The 15,791-nt window shown below is 43.9% G+C and overlaps 1 protein-coding gene across 4 annotated transcripts in view; it reads left to right on the top strand.

Moving 5' to 3' along the window:
* The window catches only part of CEP152 (centrosomal protein 152), a 64,184-nt gene that overhangs the window by 3,175 nt on the left and 45,218 nt on the right, over positions 1 to 15,791 (top strand). For all 4 annotated transcript variants that reach the window (XM_044279624.1, XM_044279628.1, XM_044279626.1 and 1 more), the window contains exons 3-11: positions 6,126 to 6,232; positions 6,323 to 6,386; positions 6,465 to 6,806; positions 8,672 to 8,840; positions 8,920 to 9,060; positions 9,636 to 9,775; positions 11,989 to 12,189; positions 14,098 to 14,245; positions 15,598 to 15,689. In XM_044279624.1, coding sequence (XP_044135559.1) covers positions 6,126 to 6,232; positions 6,323 to 6,386; positions 6,465 to 6,806; positions 8,672 to 8,840; positions 8,920 to 9,060; positions 9,636 to 9,775; positions 11,989 to 12,189; positions 14,098 to 14,245; positions 15,598 to 15,689 — 1,404 coding nt within the window. The remainder of the gene's footprint in view (positions 1 to 6,125; positions 6,233 to 6,322; positions 6,387 to 6,464; positions 6,807 to 8,671; positions 8,841 to 8,919; positions 9,061 to 9,635; positions 9,776 to 11,988; positions 12,190 to 14,097; positions 14,246 to 15,597; positions 15,690 to 15,791) is intronic.

Here is a 15,791-nt window from a genome sequence, read left to right on the forward strand (position 1 = left end):
TTTTCAGTTATAAAGATGTGGACATGCACGGCTAGATCGCCGCTAGCATGTCCGCAATATACCGGTCCTATAGGGCTGTGTCCTTTTTTATTTTATTTAAAAAAATTATTTTAGAGATATGTAAATTAGTCTTGTAAGGTGCCCAAGGGGCTGTAAAAACCTTCCTGGTGCCCGGCCACGCCCCCTGTGAAGGAGCCCAGCACCGCCTGCGTCCTCCGAATCTCCTCCTAGCTCACAGTTAGATCGCCGTAATCTCGCGATGTGCAGTGCCGGTATAGTGTTCCTTCCCTGTGCTGTCATCAGCCTCAGGGAAGGAACTGCACAAGAAGGTTCGTACAGCCCCTTGGGCTCCTTACAAGACATTATGTGTGTGTATATATATATATATATAGAGCAAAGAAAATCCGCAGCACTCCTTGGAGTATAAAAAATGTGTAATTTTATTCACACATGTCAAATTTTGACATGTGTGAATAAAATTACACATTTTTTATACTCCAAGGAGTGCTGCGGATTTTCTTTGCTGTCTTCGTCCTAAATCGAGGGTGCCCGGCTGCATGTCAAGGGAGTGCTGCCTGACCTTTTCTATGTGTGTGTGTGTGTGTATATATATATATAATGTATATGTGAAAATGGCGGCACTGACTGCAAACAGGAAAAAGTGGGTGCACGCTCCAGGGGAATCGACCTCTTACCCCACTCAATATAACCAGAAAACGGACGGCACTCCGACAAGATGATAGTGAAGGGTTCCTTTATTCAACCATACGGTGCAAAGTTTCGGCTCCACAAAATGAGCCTTTTTCAAGCAGTCAATTAGTGAAAAAATCATGAACATGTGGCAAAATCATGTGACCAAGTCCCACCCAGTGGGCGTGTTACAAAAAGTGAAAAACAACAGATACATAATTGAAATACAATCAGAAAAATGCATAATCAGGCAAATGGCATTGTCAAATATATATGGCATTTGCATACATAAAATGAGTGAAGGGACATATCGATCGATCAAGCAGAAATAAACCATCGATGATTGCGTCCAGTGCATCTAAAATAAATCGAGGGCGGAGCAGCAGGACGATCAAGTGTGCACATATATTTTCTAGGATCGCATGGAATGTGCCCCTCTCCGTTTTGATATGCACACATGATCGTCCTGCTGCTCCGCCCTCGATTTATTTTAGATGCACTGGACGCAATCATCGATGGTTTATTTCTGCTTGATCGATCGATATGTCCCTTCACTCATTTTATGTACGCAAATGCCATTTGCCTGATTATGCATTTTTCTGATTGTATTTCAATTATGTATCTGTTGTTTTTCACTTTTTGTAACACGCCCACTGGGTGGGACTTGGTCACATGATTTTGCCACATGTTCATGATTTTTTTCACTAATTGACTGCTTGAAAAAGGCTCATTTTGTGGAGCCGAAACTTTGCACCGTATGGTTGAATAAAGGAACCCTTCACTATCATCTTGTCGGAGTGCCGTCCGTTAGAGATATATATATAATCGGACATCCTTGCTAGCGGCGATCTAGCCGTGCATGTCCGCAGCTCTATAACTGAAAACGAGCTGACAGAATCCCTTTAAGACTGGTGTCTAAGATGCGGGGCTTAATAAATCTGCCCTTTAAAGGGAACCTGTCACCGGGATTTTGTGTATAGAGCTGAGGACATGGGTTGCTAGATGGCCGCTAGCACATCCGCAATACCCAGTCCCCATAGCTCTGTGTGCTTTTATTGTGTAAATAAACCGGTTTGATACATATGCAAATTAACCTGAGATGAGTCCTGTATGTGAGATGATTTAGAGACAGGACTCATCTCAGGTTAATTTGCATATGTATCAAATCGGTTTATTTACACAATAAAAGCACACAGAGCTATGGGGACTGGGGTATTGTGGATGTGCTAGCGGCCATCTAGCAACCCATGTCCTCAGCTCTGTACCCAAAATCCCGGTGACAGGTTCCCTTTAATTTGTTCATCCCTTCATCGGCCTGTCTAAACACCCCACTGCACCCCCCCCAATTGCATTGGCTTGTATTAAACTAGTGCCAATCAACTCATATGGTTGATGTGTGGACCCTTAGGCTAGTATTACACCAGGCAATAAGGCAGGTGATTGGCAGAAAGGAACGCTTCACTCCTGCCAATCGCCTGCTCGTTGGTGGAGGAGACTGCTGATATTAAATGCAGCAATCTCCTCCACAGTATAGGGAGGAGCGACCAGGGGTCGAGTGGAGGGGGAACGCATGGGAACGGCGTTCCTGCACTTTTTTCATGGCAGGAACGCCGTTCCCTTTCAGCCTCAAGCCAGGAGAACACGGCTGAATCAGATTCACAGGGGGAGACGGAGCGCACTGTGCAGGGCAGGTTAAGGGAGGAGGGGCGGCTTCAGTTGAGAGGAAGCTGTCTGTGCGGTGCCGCTGCCTGCGACTCCTCTCATGGCGCCCCGCCCCCTAATGACATCATCTCCTTTACTACGAGATCATTTAGAATGTCTTTTAGAAAAGTTTGTCCTGGGATTCGAACTCACGACCTCTACACATCAGAGGAAGGCATTTACCCTCACGGCCATGAAAGCCGTCTAGGTAAATGCTTAAAAAAAAAAAAAATATAAGACTTCTACTGATACCTAGTGTACTGATACCAAGTGTACAACCATACACATGACAGCTGCCCACTGTGTATGGATGTAGCAGGGCTGGGTGTGTTGGGGCAGCTGTCATGTGTATGGTTGTACACTAGGTATCAGTACACTAGGTATAAGTAGAAGTCTTAGTTTTTTTTTTTTAAGCAACTACCTTAACAGCTTTTATGGCTGTGAGGGTAAATGCCTTGGCTGTAATGTGTAGAGGTCATGAGTTCGAATCCCAGGACAAACTTTTCTAAAAGTGTTTTTTTTTTTTATAAGACTTCTACTGATACCTAGTTTACTGATACCAAGTGTACAACCATACACATGACAGCTGCCCACTGTGTATGGATGTAGCAGGGCTGGGTGTGTTGGGGCAGCTGTCATGTGTATGGTTGTACACTAGGTATCAGTACACTAGGTATAAGTAGAAGTCTTAGTTTTTTTTTTTTTAAGCAACTACCTCAACAGCTTTTATGGCTGTGAGGGTAAATGCCTTGCCTGTAATGTGTAGAGGTCATGAGTTCGAATCCCAGGACAAACTTTTCTAAAAAGTGTTTTTTTTTTTTTATAAGACTTCTACTGATACCTAGTTTACTGATACCAAGTGTACAACCATACACATGACAGCTGCCCACTGTGTATGGATGTAGCAGAGCTGGGTGTGTTGGGGCAGCTGTCATGTGTATGGTTGTACACTAGGTATCAGTACACTAGGTATAAGTAGAAGTCTTAGTTTTTTTTTTTAAGCAACTACCTCAACAGCTTTTATGGCTGTGAGGGTAAATGCCTTGCCTGTAATGTGTAGAGGTCATGAGTTCAAATCCCAGGACAAACTAAAAGTGTTTTTTTTTCTTTTTCTGATACTTCTACTGATACCTTGTGTACTGATACCTAGTGTACAACCATACACATGACAGCTGCCCCAACACACCCAGCTCTGCTACATCCATACACAGTGGGCAAAGTTACCTACAGTAGAAGTCTTATATATATTTTTTTTTAAGTAGCAAGCTAGACAGCTTTCATAGCTGTGAGGGCATATGCCTTGCTTCTGCTGTGTAGAGGTCATGAGATCGAATCCCAGGACAAACTATTCTAAAAGTGCTATTTTTTTAATTTATTTTTTAGTCCGCAGCGACACAAATTACAGCATGCTAGATTTTCTGTGCTTTTTTATTTTTTGGAGGGGGGGGGGGGGGGGGGGTTGCAGTGGATCTTGGGTGAGTTCCCACACTTTTTTTCCCAGGACTTGACCCCTGGGAGCGACCACTAATGCCATCACTTCTCCCCATACTGACTGGTTTGCAATGATCTGGTCAACTATCGGCCAGTGTAATACAGGCATTAGTTATGGCCTTTTGCGGGAAAGCTCCCCTCCCCACTACAGCAGGCATTTCAGTCCATGTTTCCCAGACTTCTCAATATGAATCTGTATTATTACGCGGTCATACATTTCTGCACAGTTAGGATGCTTGCTGTTCAGGATTTTTGGAAAGCTGAGACACAACCCCTGTGGAGCCTCATTCACACGTCAGTGTTCGGTCAGTGATTTCCATCAGTGATTGTGAGCCAAAACCAGGTGCGGCTCTAAACACAGAACAAGTGCCGACCTTTGCCCTTATGTCTGTGGAGACTCCAGTTCTGGTTTTGGCTCACAATCACTGATAGAAATCACTGATGTGTGAATAAGGCCTCATGCACATGACAGTTCTGTATTTTGCAGTCCGCAATCCGCGGATCCGCAAAAAACGGAAGCCGCCTGTGTTGCCTTCCGCAACTTGCGGAACGGAATGGGCACCGGCAATATAAATGCCTATTCTTGTCCGCAAAGCGCGGACAAGAATAGGACATGTTATATTTTTTTGGTGGGGCAGCGGAACGGTGCCACGGATGCGGACAGCACACGGAGTGCTGTCCGCATCCTTTGCGGCCCCATTGAAGTGAATGGGTCCGCATCCGAGCCGCCAAAACGGCGGCTCGGATGCGTACCCAAACAGCGGTCGTGTGCATGAGGCCTAAGGCTTTAGACTTACTCTAATTACCTTTTTAAGAACCTAACGCGGATCTGTCATCAGGCTCTGCTTCCCTATGTAAGTGCAGCATAGTATGGGGACTGGACTGCTCTCCTATAAGCCAAGAGGGCACGACGACACAAATATTGTGCCATTTAAGTGATTTAACTACTAGGAGTGATCAACGAATATACCAAGTGTATAGTTTGAGTCTGGTGTATTCATGATAGAAGTACACCCTCCCCCACCCCTCCCTGCCTCCCATCCGAGATTCATAGGTAGCTGCTTTCTATCTGCATGCACAACACCCCGTCAGTCCAGGTGAGGTGGGGGAACATTCCCCTCATGAATACACTGAACTATGGAGGAGACTTACCAAGCTGGAAAATGTATATGCTTTACACTGCACCACATTTAATATGTGTTTTGTATTCTTCGTGCCCTGTTCAATGAGGTAGCTTGGCTCAGTGGGAAATGGGCTTGACCTAAAGGCTAGGGACTCCTTTGGGGGCAATTTTTTTTTTATTATTGCATTATACTCATTTTGACATAAAAATCTTTTTTCAATAGTTTTTTATGAAAACTGTGGAGCCCCTTTCTCTGTGCAGGCTTGATAGGGACTGGGCTGCCATAAGGGGCGTGACATTTATGATGACACTAGTCGTGACGTCAGTGGGCCGGCGGTAAACAGTGAGAAGGCCGCGGCGCTGCTGGAGCGCCGCTGCCTTCTCAAACAGCTGATCGGCGGGGGTCCCTGGTGTCGGACCCCCACTGATCAGAAGCTGATGATCTATCCAGAGGAGGTACAGGCTCTCTGTGTGCCAGAATAAAACCTACAGCCGTAGATTTCCGTCACGGTTTATCGTAAATAATGAAGAATCTGCTGGGGCTGAAGCCCCTGTCCATGTAACGCCCCTTTTTTGTAGACTTGGTGAAAGCGGCATAAAATGCAGATTGTGACTAGAAAACCTTTTTCCTCCAAATTTCTCTCTTACTGTCTGGTATCTTAGGCTACTTTTACTCTCGCGTTTTGTGCTGTTCCGTCATGGACGTTTGTATTATCTTTAACATAGCCAAGATGGATCCGTCTTGAACACCACTGAAAGTCAATAGAGGACGGATTTGTTTTCTATTGCACCAGATTATGTCAGTGAAAACAGATCCGTCCCCATTGACTTACATTGTGTGTCAGGACGGATCCGTTTGGCTCAGTCTCATTAAACGGACACCAAAACACTGCAAGCAGCGTTTTGGTGTCCAGCTCCAAAGCGGAACGGAGACTGAACAGAGGCAAACTGATGCATTCTGAGCGGATCCTTTTCCATTCAGAATGCATTAGGCCAAAACGGATCCGTTTTGGACCGCTAGTGAGAGCCCTGAACGGATCTCACAAACGGAAAGCCAAAACGCCAGTGTGAAAGTAGCTTAACTGCTGGATATTTATGATGGTCTTATCTCTCTCTACAGTTGCAGCAGCTCCTAACAGACCTTCCTCATGATATGCTTGATGACAGCCTCTGCTCGTCTTCAGAAGCTAACTTCAGTGATTGTAGTGACCATGACTTATCTGAACAGTAAGTTGTAGCTTACACTTGGACATTTTGTATTATTTTCATTGTCCATTATTTCTAAAGTTGAGAGACCATTTACTTTCCTATGTTAAGGCATCCGCACTGGAACCCTAAGGATCACTGGGACAAACATGAAGGAATGTCTTCTCACCAAAATGTAAGTTCCTTCAAGACTTGACTTTTTGTAGCCTAAGGTTGTCTTGTTCTTATTGATTTTCTGTTTTTTGCTTGGCAGTATCAAGATGGTTATAGCGACCAAACAAATTCTGCTCAATATATGGGCCTACAAAATGGACCTCCTAGAAACCAAGAGGTGGAAGAAGAAATTCCCAATGGGTGGGGAGCTCTTAACAGGGGCAAAGGAGAAAATCACTTCCATAATAAATACAGCTATCCAAAAGAACCTGCAAATAATGACTCCAATGTAGGAAGCTTTCACAGTGACGGTCATTATGATGGACCGGACCATTGTTCAACAAGTGAATTGTATCATCTTCCAGAAGACTTTCAGCCATATACCAATAATGGACATCAGATGGGAGAAGGCTTTTCAGAGGATAAACATGAGCAGTTCCAGGTCTGTAACTGAAAGCATTTTATACTCCAACTCCATCCAAATGTAATCTTGAGACGTGTCTGTGAAGGTAAAATCTGGTTTCTAAATGCTGCTCAGAGATTTCAGAATTGGCCTTATTTATCAAAACTAACAGACAAATTGTCCTTTTTTTTCCCAAGAGCAGTTTGAAGGGAGTCTATTTTGACCCCTCGAAACTGCTGATGGCAAACATACTATGTGTGATGGTCATACAGGTTGCTTTATGGAGAAATTAAAGTTTTTATCCACCCCCAGCTCTGTGACCACAAGTGCCCACGAGGTGGTCCTTTGATTTCTCTTTAGTGCAACCTTCATGGCCATCCCGTCACCTGTATAGTGCTGTCAGCAGTTTTGACAGACTCCAGAAATAGAAGCTGGACTCTGGTTGCGAGATGGGATTTCTAGTGCCCAACAATTAAAATCCTAAAGGTTTTATTAGTTTATATAAAATCACAGTGAGCTTACATGTTTCTAGCCAATACAGCTCTCCCTCAAGCCCACTGTAATTCCTGTATGGGTTTTATTATAAATTTAATAAAGACTTTTGGATGTTGTTTGGTCATTGATGGACCTCACCTCCACTCTTTGGATATTGTCCATGACTTGTTGTTCTACAAATGGTCCGTGCAGCTTTCCTCCATGCCCTATTGCTTACTCACATCGCTGTGTCAATCTACTCGTATTGTTTCACTCTGATTGCTTAAAGTAGTTGTCTCATGACAGACATTGGGGGCATATTGCTAGGATATGCCCCCATTGTTTTATAGGTGCCCACCAATATCGAGAACGGAGCCCCGAAAGTGGTGGCGAGGGCACTTGGCATGCGCGGCCGCCCTCCATTCATTATCTGTGGGGCTACCGGCAGGCCCATAGAAGTGAATGGGCACGGTGGCCGGTCATGTATGGTGCACTCCCATTCACTTCATTGGGGAGAGTGCTTGGTGGTGGCCGGACCGGAGTCCTCCAGCCACCATTTTGCGGGGCTCCGTTCCCGATATAGGTGCGGGTCCCAGCAGTCAAACCATCACGCATCATACTTTTATCCCCTATCCACAGGGGAGTACCAATAGGATGTCAACCAATCAGACCATTAATTGCTATCCTGTGAATAGGGGGTAGGTTTTTATTGGACAAGCCCTTTTAAATCTATGAATATTGCCAAAGGGCTTTAAAGGGGAACCTGTCATTCTTGGGCTTTCCTTTATTTGGAAAGGGTGCTGTGTTTCAGCTTAAAGATGGTTTTAAAGGGGTTCTGCACTTTGTTTTAACTGATGATCTATCCTCTGGATAGATCATCAGCTTCTGATCAGTGGGGGTCCGACACCAGGGACCCCTGCCGATCAGCTGTTTGAGAAGGCAGCGGCGCTCCAACAGCTGATCGACGGGGGTCCCGGGTGTCGGACCCCCGCCGATCAGAAGCTGATGATCTATCCAGAGGATAGATCATCCGTTAAATGAAAGTAAAGGAGTTGCGTGCATGGAGAGGATTCGTGGGGGCTGTCCTATCGGTGATTGTATACAGAGATAGCTGTCAATCACTGATGGGACCGCCTCCTTTACATCAAAGCCCAGAATGAGCTGGAATTTAAGCGACTGAAATAAAAATTGTACTAAATATATTCCCACAAACCTATATAGCAATCTGCTCAGCTCCTCCTCGTCTATAACGGGCTGCCTGCAGCTCAGACCCCTTGTTCAGTGTGACAGGTTCCCTTTTAAAATGGAAAATCTGTTACTTTAGTAATGTGTGGTTAATGGCAATGCTTCATTGTTTTCCAGTTAAATTTTTCAGTAAATTACGTACATTAGATTGAGTGTATTTTTGTAATTTTTTTTTTTATTAATAGATGTTCCCTGCATCAGAAGGAAATGGCCATCAGATCTCCGAGCCCATTCAAATGAAATACAATCCATACCAAATAAATGGTATACGAAAAGATGCATCCAGCCAAGATCCTCCAAGGAGAGATGACAATTATGGGGACCTCCAGAGAGAGTTCCTGGATACTGGTGAATGTAAGATGGACTTCTAGTTCTCTTGTAAAGAAATGGCTAGTTTTGAAAAACTATGAAATGACTTCTCATGTATTTTTAGGTACATCGAATAATATGCAATTTGTACAGCTACAAGTTCTTTACAAGGCGCGAGGGAGACAACTAGAAGAATTAACTACAAAGTTAGAAGAAAGTGAGCGGCAGCTAAGATACCTGAGTCATCAGCTTACTATAGTAAAAGGTAAAGCGTATATTCTGTGCACACAGTGATACGAGCCTTTGTGTGGGCTAAACCAGCATTCACCCATTGTATGATGCTATAGGTATTACTGATGCATGATATCTTGTGGCCGTTGCTAGATCCTAGAACAGTGATGGCGAACCTTTTAGAGACCGAGTGCCCAAACTGCAAACCAAAACCCACTTATTTATCGCAAAGTGCCGACACTGCAATTTAACCTAAATACTACAGTCCAACATATATCTTCCATGTACTTTATCATTTAGCTATAATAGCCTGCCTACATTCCGTGCGCCGCCTGTACTGTTCATAGTGCTCCCTGCGCTGATGAATGGCAGGAAAAGTCTGAGGCATATTGGTACGTCATAGACTTTTTCCATGGCATGGGTGCCCACAGAGAGGGCTCTGAGTGCCACCTCTGGCACCCGTGCCATAGGTTTACCACCACTGTCCTAGAACATTGGCAACTTATGCTTTAGGGTAACAACAGCATCTTGGGCGATTATCATACTCATGCTGGTGGGGGGGTCTCCCTATGCAATACCTTATGCTTTATGCTTTCTGTAACATTTAAGATGAAAAGGATGGAGCAATACTGAGTATACAAGAATCACAGAGTTTGCTTCAAAATGCCAAAGAAGTAGAGCTTCAGCTACGCGGCCAGATAACTGCCCTAGAGAGAACCGTTGATGGTCTGACCACAAACGATGAGCAAGTATGTAATCCTTGAATTATAGTTATCAGATAGTTAAACTGGTATATTTTTTTTAAATTATTTTTTTTTAAAGGTTTTATACTTTACAATTTGTCAATTTAAAAGGTAACTGTCATTGTTTCATAAAAAAAAAATACATTTTGGCATGTTACTGCTGCAGCAGCATTTTGCATAAAGCAACTTTTAGTTTCTTCACTTACCACTGTTTTCCTTGAGTTTAAACATTTACAGTTTGAGGACCTTCCCAAGATGGCTCCACTGCCAGTTCTGAGGCCAAAACTGCTTTCCCCCCCACTTCCCATACACACTTGCTGTAGCCAGCAGCTTCCTGCCAGCCAATCAGATTGGATTACTGAGAGACACGCCTCCTCACTCTGAAGCCTAATGCAGGTGTGCAGTGTGAAGGGCCGCCCCTCTGTCTTCTGCTTACATTAAGTTGGGAGACAGACAGCCCTAGTAACAGTCTTTTAAGGGAGCAGTGCAAAGCTGTTATTATAAGGTAATTAAAGAGCTTTTGAGCTAGGTACACATGCCTAGCTCTAATAAACTAGCAAATAAAAAAATATGACAGTTACCCTATTAAAGAAGTTGTCTATGAGTTATAAAAAAACAAAACAGAAAACCTCTCTTGTTAAATTTTCCACAATTAGTGACCACTTCAGCGATGCCAGTATGTGCTGCATATGAAAGCAGAGGCTAGTGATTTGTATATTTGGGCTCAGTTCAGATTTCTTCAGGTATTTGGCTGGATGTGTTAGTCTAGACAAGGCATGCTTAACCTACGGCCCTCCAGCTGTTGCAAAACTACAAATCCCCCAATGCTCTGCTGTAGGCTGTTCGGACATGCTGGGAGTTATAGTTTTGCAACAGCTGGAGGGCCGCAGGTTGAGCATGCCTGGTCTAGACAGTGAGTGAAATGTCCACTTATTTAAAGGGACACTACAAAAAAAAAATGATCGCATATTAATAGCCTATATGTGGATATTAGAGAATTACACTGATAAGGCCTCTTGACCTAGGCCTATTAAGAGAATGATAGAGCTGTCATATTGTTATTCCAGTGCTACGGATCTGTTGTACTCTAAACGATAAAAAAAAAATTAATCACCGCAGAGTTATTCCCTTTTTGTATTAATATTGAGTTAAAAAAAATACCCTTTTCTTGCAGAAGTGTCCCTTTAAGTTAAGGGTAAGAGACTCAGTATTTGTGAGCCACATTGGAAGCAGGTTGCCCTGTATCAATATAAAATGGTGATGTCTTGTAAGACACATCCTCCTTCTTCCAGTAGTCATACTAAAGCAAAGGGAAGAGCATGAAAAATCAAGGATACTTGCTAGCACGCTGCTCTTCATGAAGAATGCCAGTACCCAGGGGCTGATTGGGAACTTAAAGTGGCCCTGGAAAAAATACTCAAAGTGGCCCCATTTTGTAACTGGATCCAAATTGATGGAAGGCAGGGCCAGCATTACCATATTGTGGCACATTATACCACCACAACAGAGCCAAATACCACAGCCCATCACAAAATAGTGCCAGCAGCACAAAATACATCCCCAGAAACTTCCATTGGCCGGCCGTCAGGAGGACCCAGACGGCCCCCTGGGCATAGGCCCACTGGGAAATTTCCCTGTAAGGTCTGTGGCCAATCTGCCTTTGCCAGTACCTCCTGGATATTATTCAGGATATAATAGCATCTGTGCGTTATGAAATTGTACCTGTCTCTTCCTTGGTTAGTATGCCTGTATTATCTTGAGGTACAGTTTTGTAAGCTGTAGATGCTATTACACCAATGAAGTCTTATGGATATTGGTGTTCTTCATGAAGATCAATGACCCATCAAACATTCTTGATTTTTCTATGATCTTCCTACTGTATGGCAACATACAAGCAGGTCCGGTGAAGGCATGCAGCAGGAACTGAACTAAACTGGCATGCAATCTACATGGTTGTTCCGGAGTCCTACACCATAACTGGAGCATCCTTGGGAACTCTATGCCTACCAGGGTTTGCATCATGGTGTTGTCTTATGTAGTTTTGTCTTTCTTTTTCTATTTAGCATAAATGTGTCAGATTTCGCCTTCTATAACAAAGCTGCAAAATTTTGTACAACTTAAAATATTATTGAGCAATTACTAGCATTGTGGACCTCTTGAGAGAGGAGCTGGTTGTCATTTACATCAATGTTCTGAAATGTTCCATGCATTTTGTTCAGTTAAGGAAGGAGCTGAAAGTTTCCAAGCTTGCAATGGACAGTATGCAGCAGCAAGTCATGGACCTGCGGCGTTCTGATTCAATCCACAGAGCCAGGGAGCAACATGAGGCTGTTGTATCCATGCTTAAGAAGAAGAATGAGGAGCAATTGCTTTCCCTGCAGCAGAAGCTGGATGAGGTTAACGCTGCACTAACAGAGCAGGTATGGTTTGTGAGAGCCCCATGTTCAGTGAGGATGTAGCAGCATATAGCAGTCTTACTGGGGCCATGGCGATGTAGAATCATGATGCAGCTTCATTTATTCCTTACTGAGTAAAACAAGTTCCATTGATAATTGTAGAGTGAAACTAATTAAAGAGGACCTTTTCATTACGATAAAAAATCTAAACTAAGTATACAGACATGGAGAGCGGCGCCCAGGGATCTCCCTGCACTTACTGTTATCCCTGGGCGCCGCTCCGTTCTCCCGGTATAGGCTCCGGTATCTTCAAATTTTCGGCTCAACCGGGAGGAGCCTGCTCTTGTTCTCCTGGTCTCCCTCTCCCAGGCTGTACTGCTGGCCAATCGCAACAGGTTTTTTTCTCCCAGAGATGCCGGAGCCTATACCGGGAGAACGGAGCGGCGCCCAGGGATAATAGTAAGTGCAGTGAGATCCTCGGGCGCCGCTCTTCATGTCAGCATACTTAGTTTAGATTTTTTATTGTAATGAAAGGTCCTCTTTAAAGAGGTTTTCCGAGACTTGTATAATGATGATCTATCCTCAGGATAGACCATCATTATCTGACTGGTGGGGGTCCGACACCCCTGCCAATCAGCAGTTTGAGAAGGCAGCGGCGCTTGCAGAAACTCCGTTGTCGTCTTCAGATTTTCCTAGGCTGTGTGCCGGTGCCTTCTCAAACAGCTGATTGGCGGGGTTCCCAGGTGTCAGACCCCACGATCAGATATTGAAGACCTATCCACAGGATAGGTCATCAGTATTAAAGTCTCGGAAACCGCCTTTACATGTACAGCACTGGGAGAGTCTTTAAACATGGAGTCCACTCACGCATGCAGCAGGCACCATAGCTGGCGGGTTTCTACTGTTGCAAACAGCAGAGGCCAGTGGCTAATGTCCGCTACCGGCAATAATGCCAATGGCAGGCGTTTAACCCCTAAAATGGAGTGGTCATGCCGTGTAGTGATTAAACCGGTCCTTTGTTGTAATGCGTTGAGTCTCTCTGGAGAGACCCAGAATATTAGAGCTGCAGTTTCTATTTGGCCTGCAGGTGGCAGGCCAACATAGGATAACAGCAAATTCAGCTTATACTGTAGTTCTATGGAACACTAGTGTATAAGCTGAAAAAAACATCTGACTAGTCAGTATTGTAGCCTCCTTGCAGCGTTTTGATGTCCGCCTGACAATGCGGAGCCAAACGTATCCGTCCTGACTTACAATGTAAGTCAATGGGGACGGATCCATTTTCACTGACACAATATGGTGCAATTGAAAACTGATTCGTTTTGACCTAGACAATTTTTTTAAAAAGAATAATGCAAACTCATCCGTTCTAAACGGATACAAGCGTTTGCATTATCGGTGCCGATCCGTCTGTGCAGATACAAGACAGATCCACACCGAACGCAGGTGTAAAAGTAGCCTAAATTGATTGCTTTGGGCAACTAAGCCAGTTTTCCTTTACACAGGTTTTGATAAATCTCCCCACTGTTCTCTTGTGAACTTTCAGTGCAGCAGAAATGCTATTTGTACCCATCTCCTTCTCTCTGAGCTCTACAGGCAGTTCTTTCCTCCTCGTCGCTTAGTTTTTGTTCTTATACGCATCGTCGGCTGTGAGACCTTTATATAGACAGGGCTGCGTCTTTCCAAATCATGTCCATTTAACTGAATTTACCAGTCAAGTTGTAAAAACATCTCGGAGATGTTCAAGAGCTAGATTCCTAGTGTCCTAGCAAAGGCTATTATTATTTTTTTATTTTATTTTTAAATTTTAGCACAAGGCCGCCACATAGCAAAATAAAAAAACGTGAAAGAGTCTGAAGACTTTCGGAATGTACTGTATTGCTTACTTCTGCGTTGCTCATGTTTCTTCATAACTCTTGTTTGTTCAAATAGAATGAGATCTGTAGTCGCCTGGAGCAACGATTGAAACAATCTGAGAGAACCCAAGAAGAAATCAAGCTGGAGAAAACTGACATTATTAACCGCCTGACTAGGAGCCTGGAAGAAAGTCAAAAGCAATGTGCTAACCTCCTGCACACAGGTGGGAGACGGCCTTTAAACATTACCTTTTGTGGTAGAACTGTACTGACCTTGGTATGTGGATTGTGGACCAGTCAAAATTGGCTGAAAATATAAATCACAGACGTAGGGCAAAATGGATTCTTGCTCAGAATAAGTCTTGGCTGTTAGGGATTATAGTATTTGGTATGCTGTAAAATGTTTAAAGTGCACCTCTAGTGACCGCTTCTAATGACGAATGAGAACATTTGCCCCCTTTTGCTGTTCACATCCACTTGAAGGCTGCAGCACTTTGCTTCCTGATTTGTTGAGACAGTGTATAAGGTATATTTAAGTTATTTAAGCTATTTTTATGTCTTTCAACCATAACGAGCCCTATAGCAAGTGTCTGTGTGTCTGTAGAGGGTAATAGCTGGAATATGATGTCCTGTGATTACAGCAGCCTCAGCAATGAAGTTCCATGTGTAGAAGTGTACCAACATGGCAGAGGTAATGCGAGTGGTGAAAGGGCTGTGGCACATGCCAGACAGTGATCCTGCTAGTGAACTAGGAAGGGAGAAGGGTCCATAGCACAAATGGCAGAGCTTTTGACGTGAGCAGCTTCTCGTAGGCATATGTGCATGTGACCCTGGAGCATTTATTAGCATGACTAGATGATGCACCTGATCTGTATATTATATATTTTTAAGTCATTAAAGGGAGTCTGTCACCACTATACGACCATATACAGCACTTGCATGATGCTGTAGCACACCTATACATGAATGTAACAGTACCTTTTTGTTATTTTCTTTAGACATCCAGAAGCAGGAAAAAATATGTTTATTTCATATGCAAATTAGCACTCTCAAGTGCCCAGGGGCGGTGTTCAGTGTGTAGGAGCCCAGGCTGCTCTCCTTTTTTTACCGTTACTCCTCCCCCAGCCTCTTCCTTTGCCCGCCCTTCTATTCCCTTGTATCATCCCTAGGCCCGGCCGAGATCCCGCGCCTTTGCACTGCTTAGCCAGGGCGGGGCATGCACACTAGTTAAATTGATGCTGTGCCCACAATGGGCATCATAGTGCGCAGGCGCGGGATCTTGGCCAGACCTAGGGAGGTCTGCCTTTTTTTAGAGTTACTCCTCCCAAGCCAAAAGCAGAGCAGCCTAGGCTCCTACACACTGAACGCCACCCCTGGGCACTTGCGAGTGCTCATTTACATATGAAATAAACATAGTTTTTCCTGCTTCTGGATGTCTAAAGAAAATTAAAAAAAAGGTACCGTTACATTCATGTATAGGTGTGCTACAGCGCCATGTAAGCGCTGTATATGGTCATATATTGGTGACAGACTCCCTTTAAGTGGAGTTTCTTCATTACTCATTTATACTTTTTAGGCTCGATTCAGGAGACTACACAGTTACGGATGCAGCTTCAGCAGTTGCAATCCTCGAAACTAATAAGTGACGGCATGAACAAGGCTTTGCAGGTCAGTGCGTAGTTGTACAGTTGCCTACAAAGTGTAAGCTCTTTCAAACAATACTGGGATGGAACTTTTTTATTTTTATTTTTATTGGCTGCTAGTCATATA

This window comes from Bufo gargarizans, chromosome 2, assembly GCF_014858855.1.
Source record: "Bufo gargarizans isolate SCDJY-AF-19 chromosome 2, ASM1485885v1, whole genome shotgun sequence".
In the NCBI taxonomy this organism is placed as follows: Eukaryota; Metazoa; Chordata; class Amphibia; order Anura; family Bufonidae; genus Bufo; species Bufo gargarizans.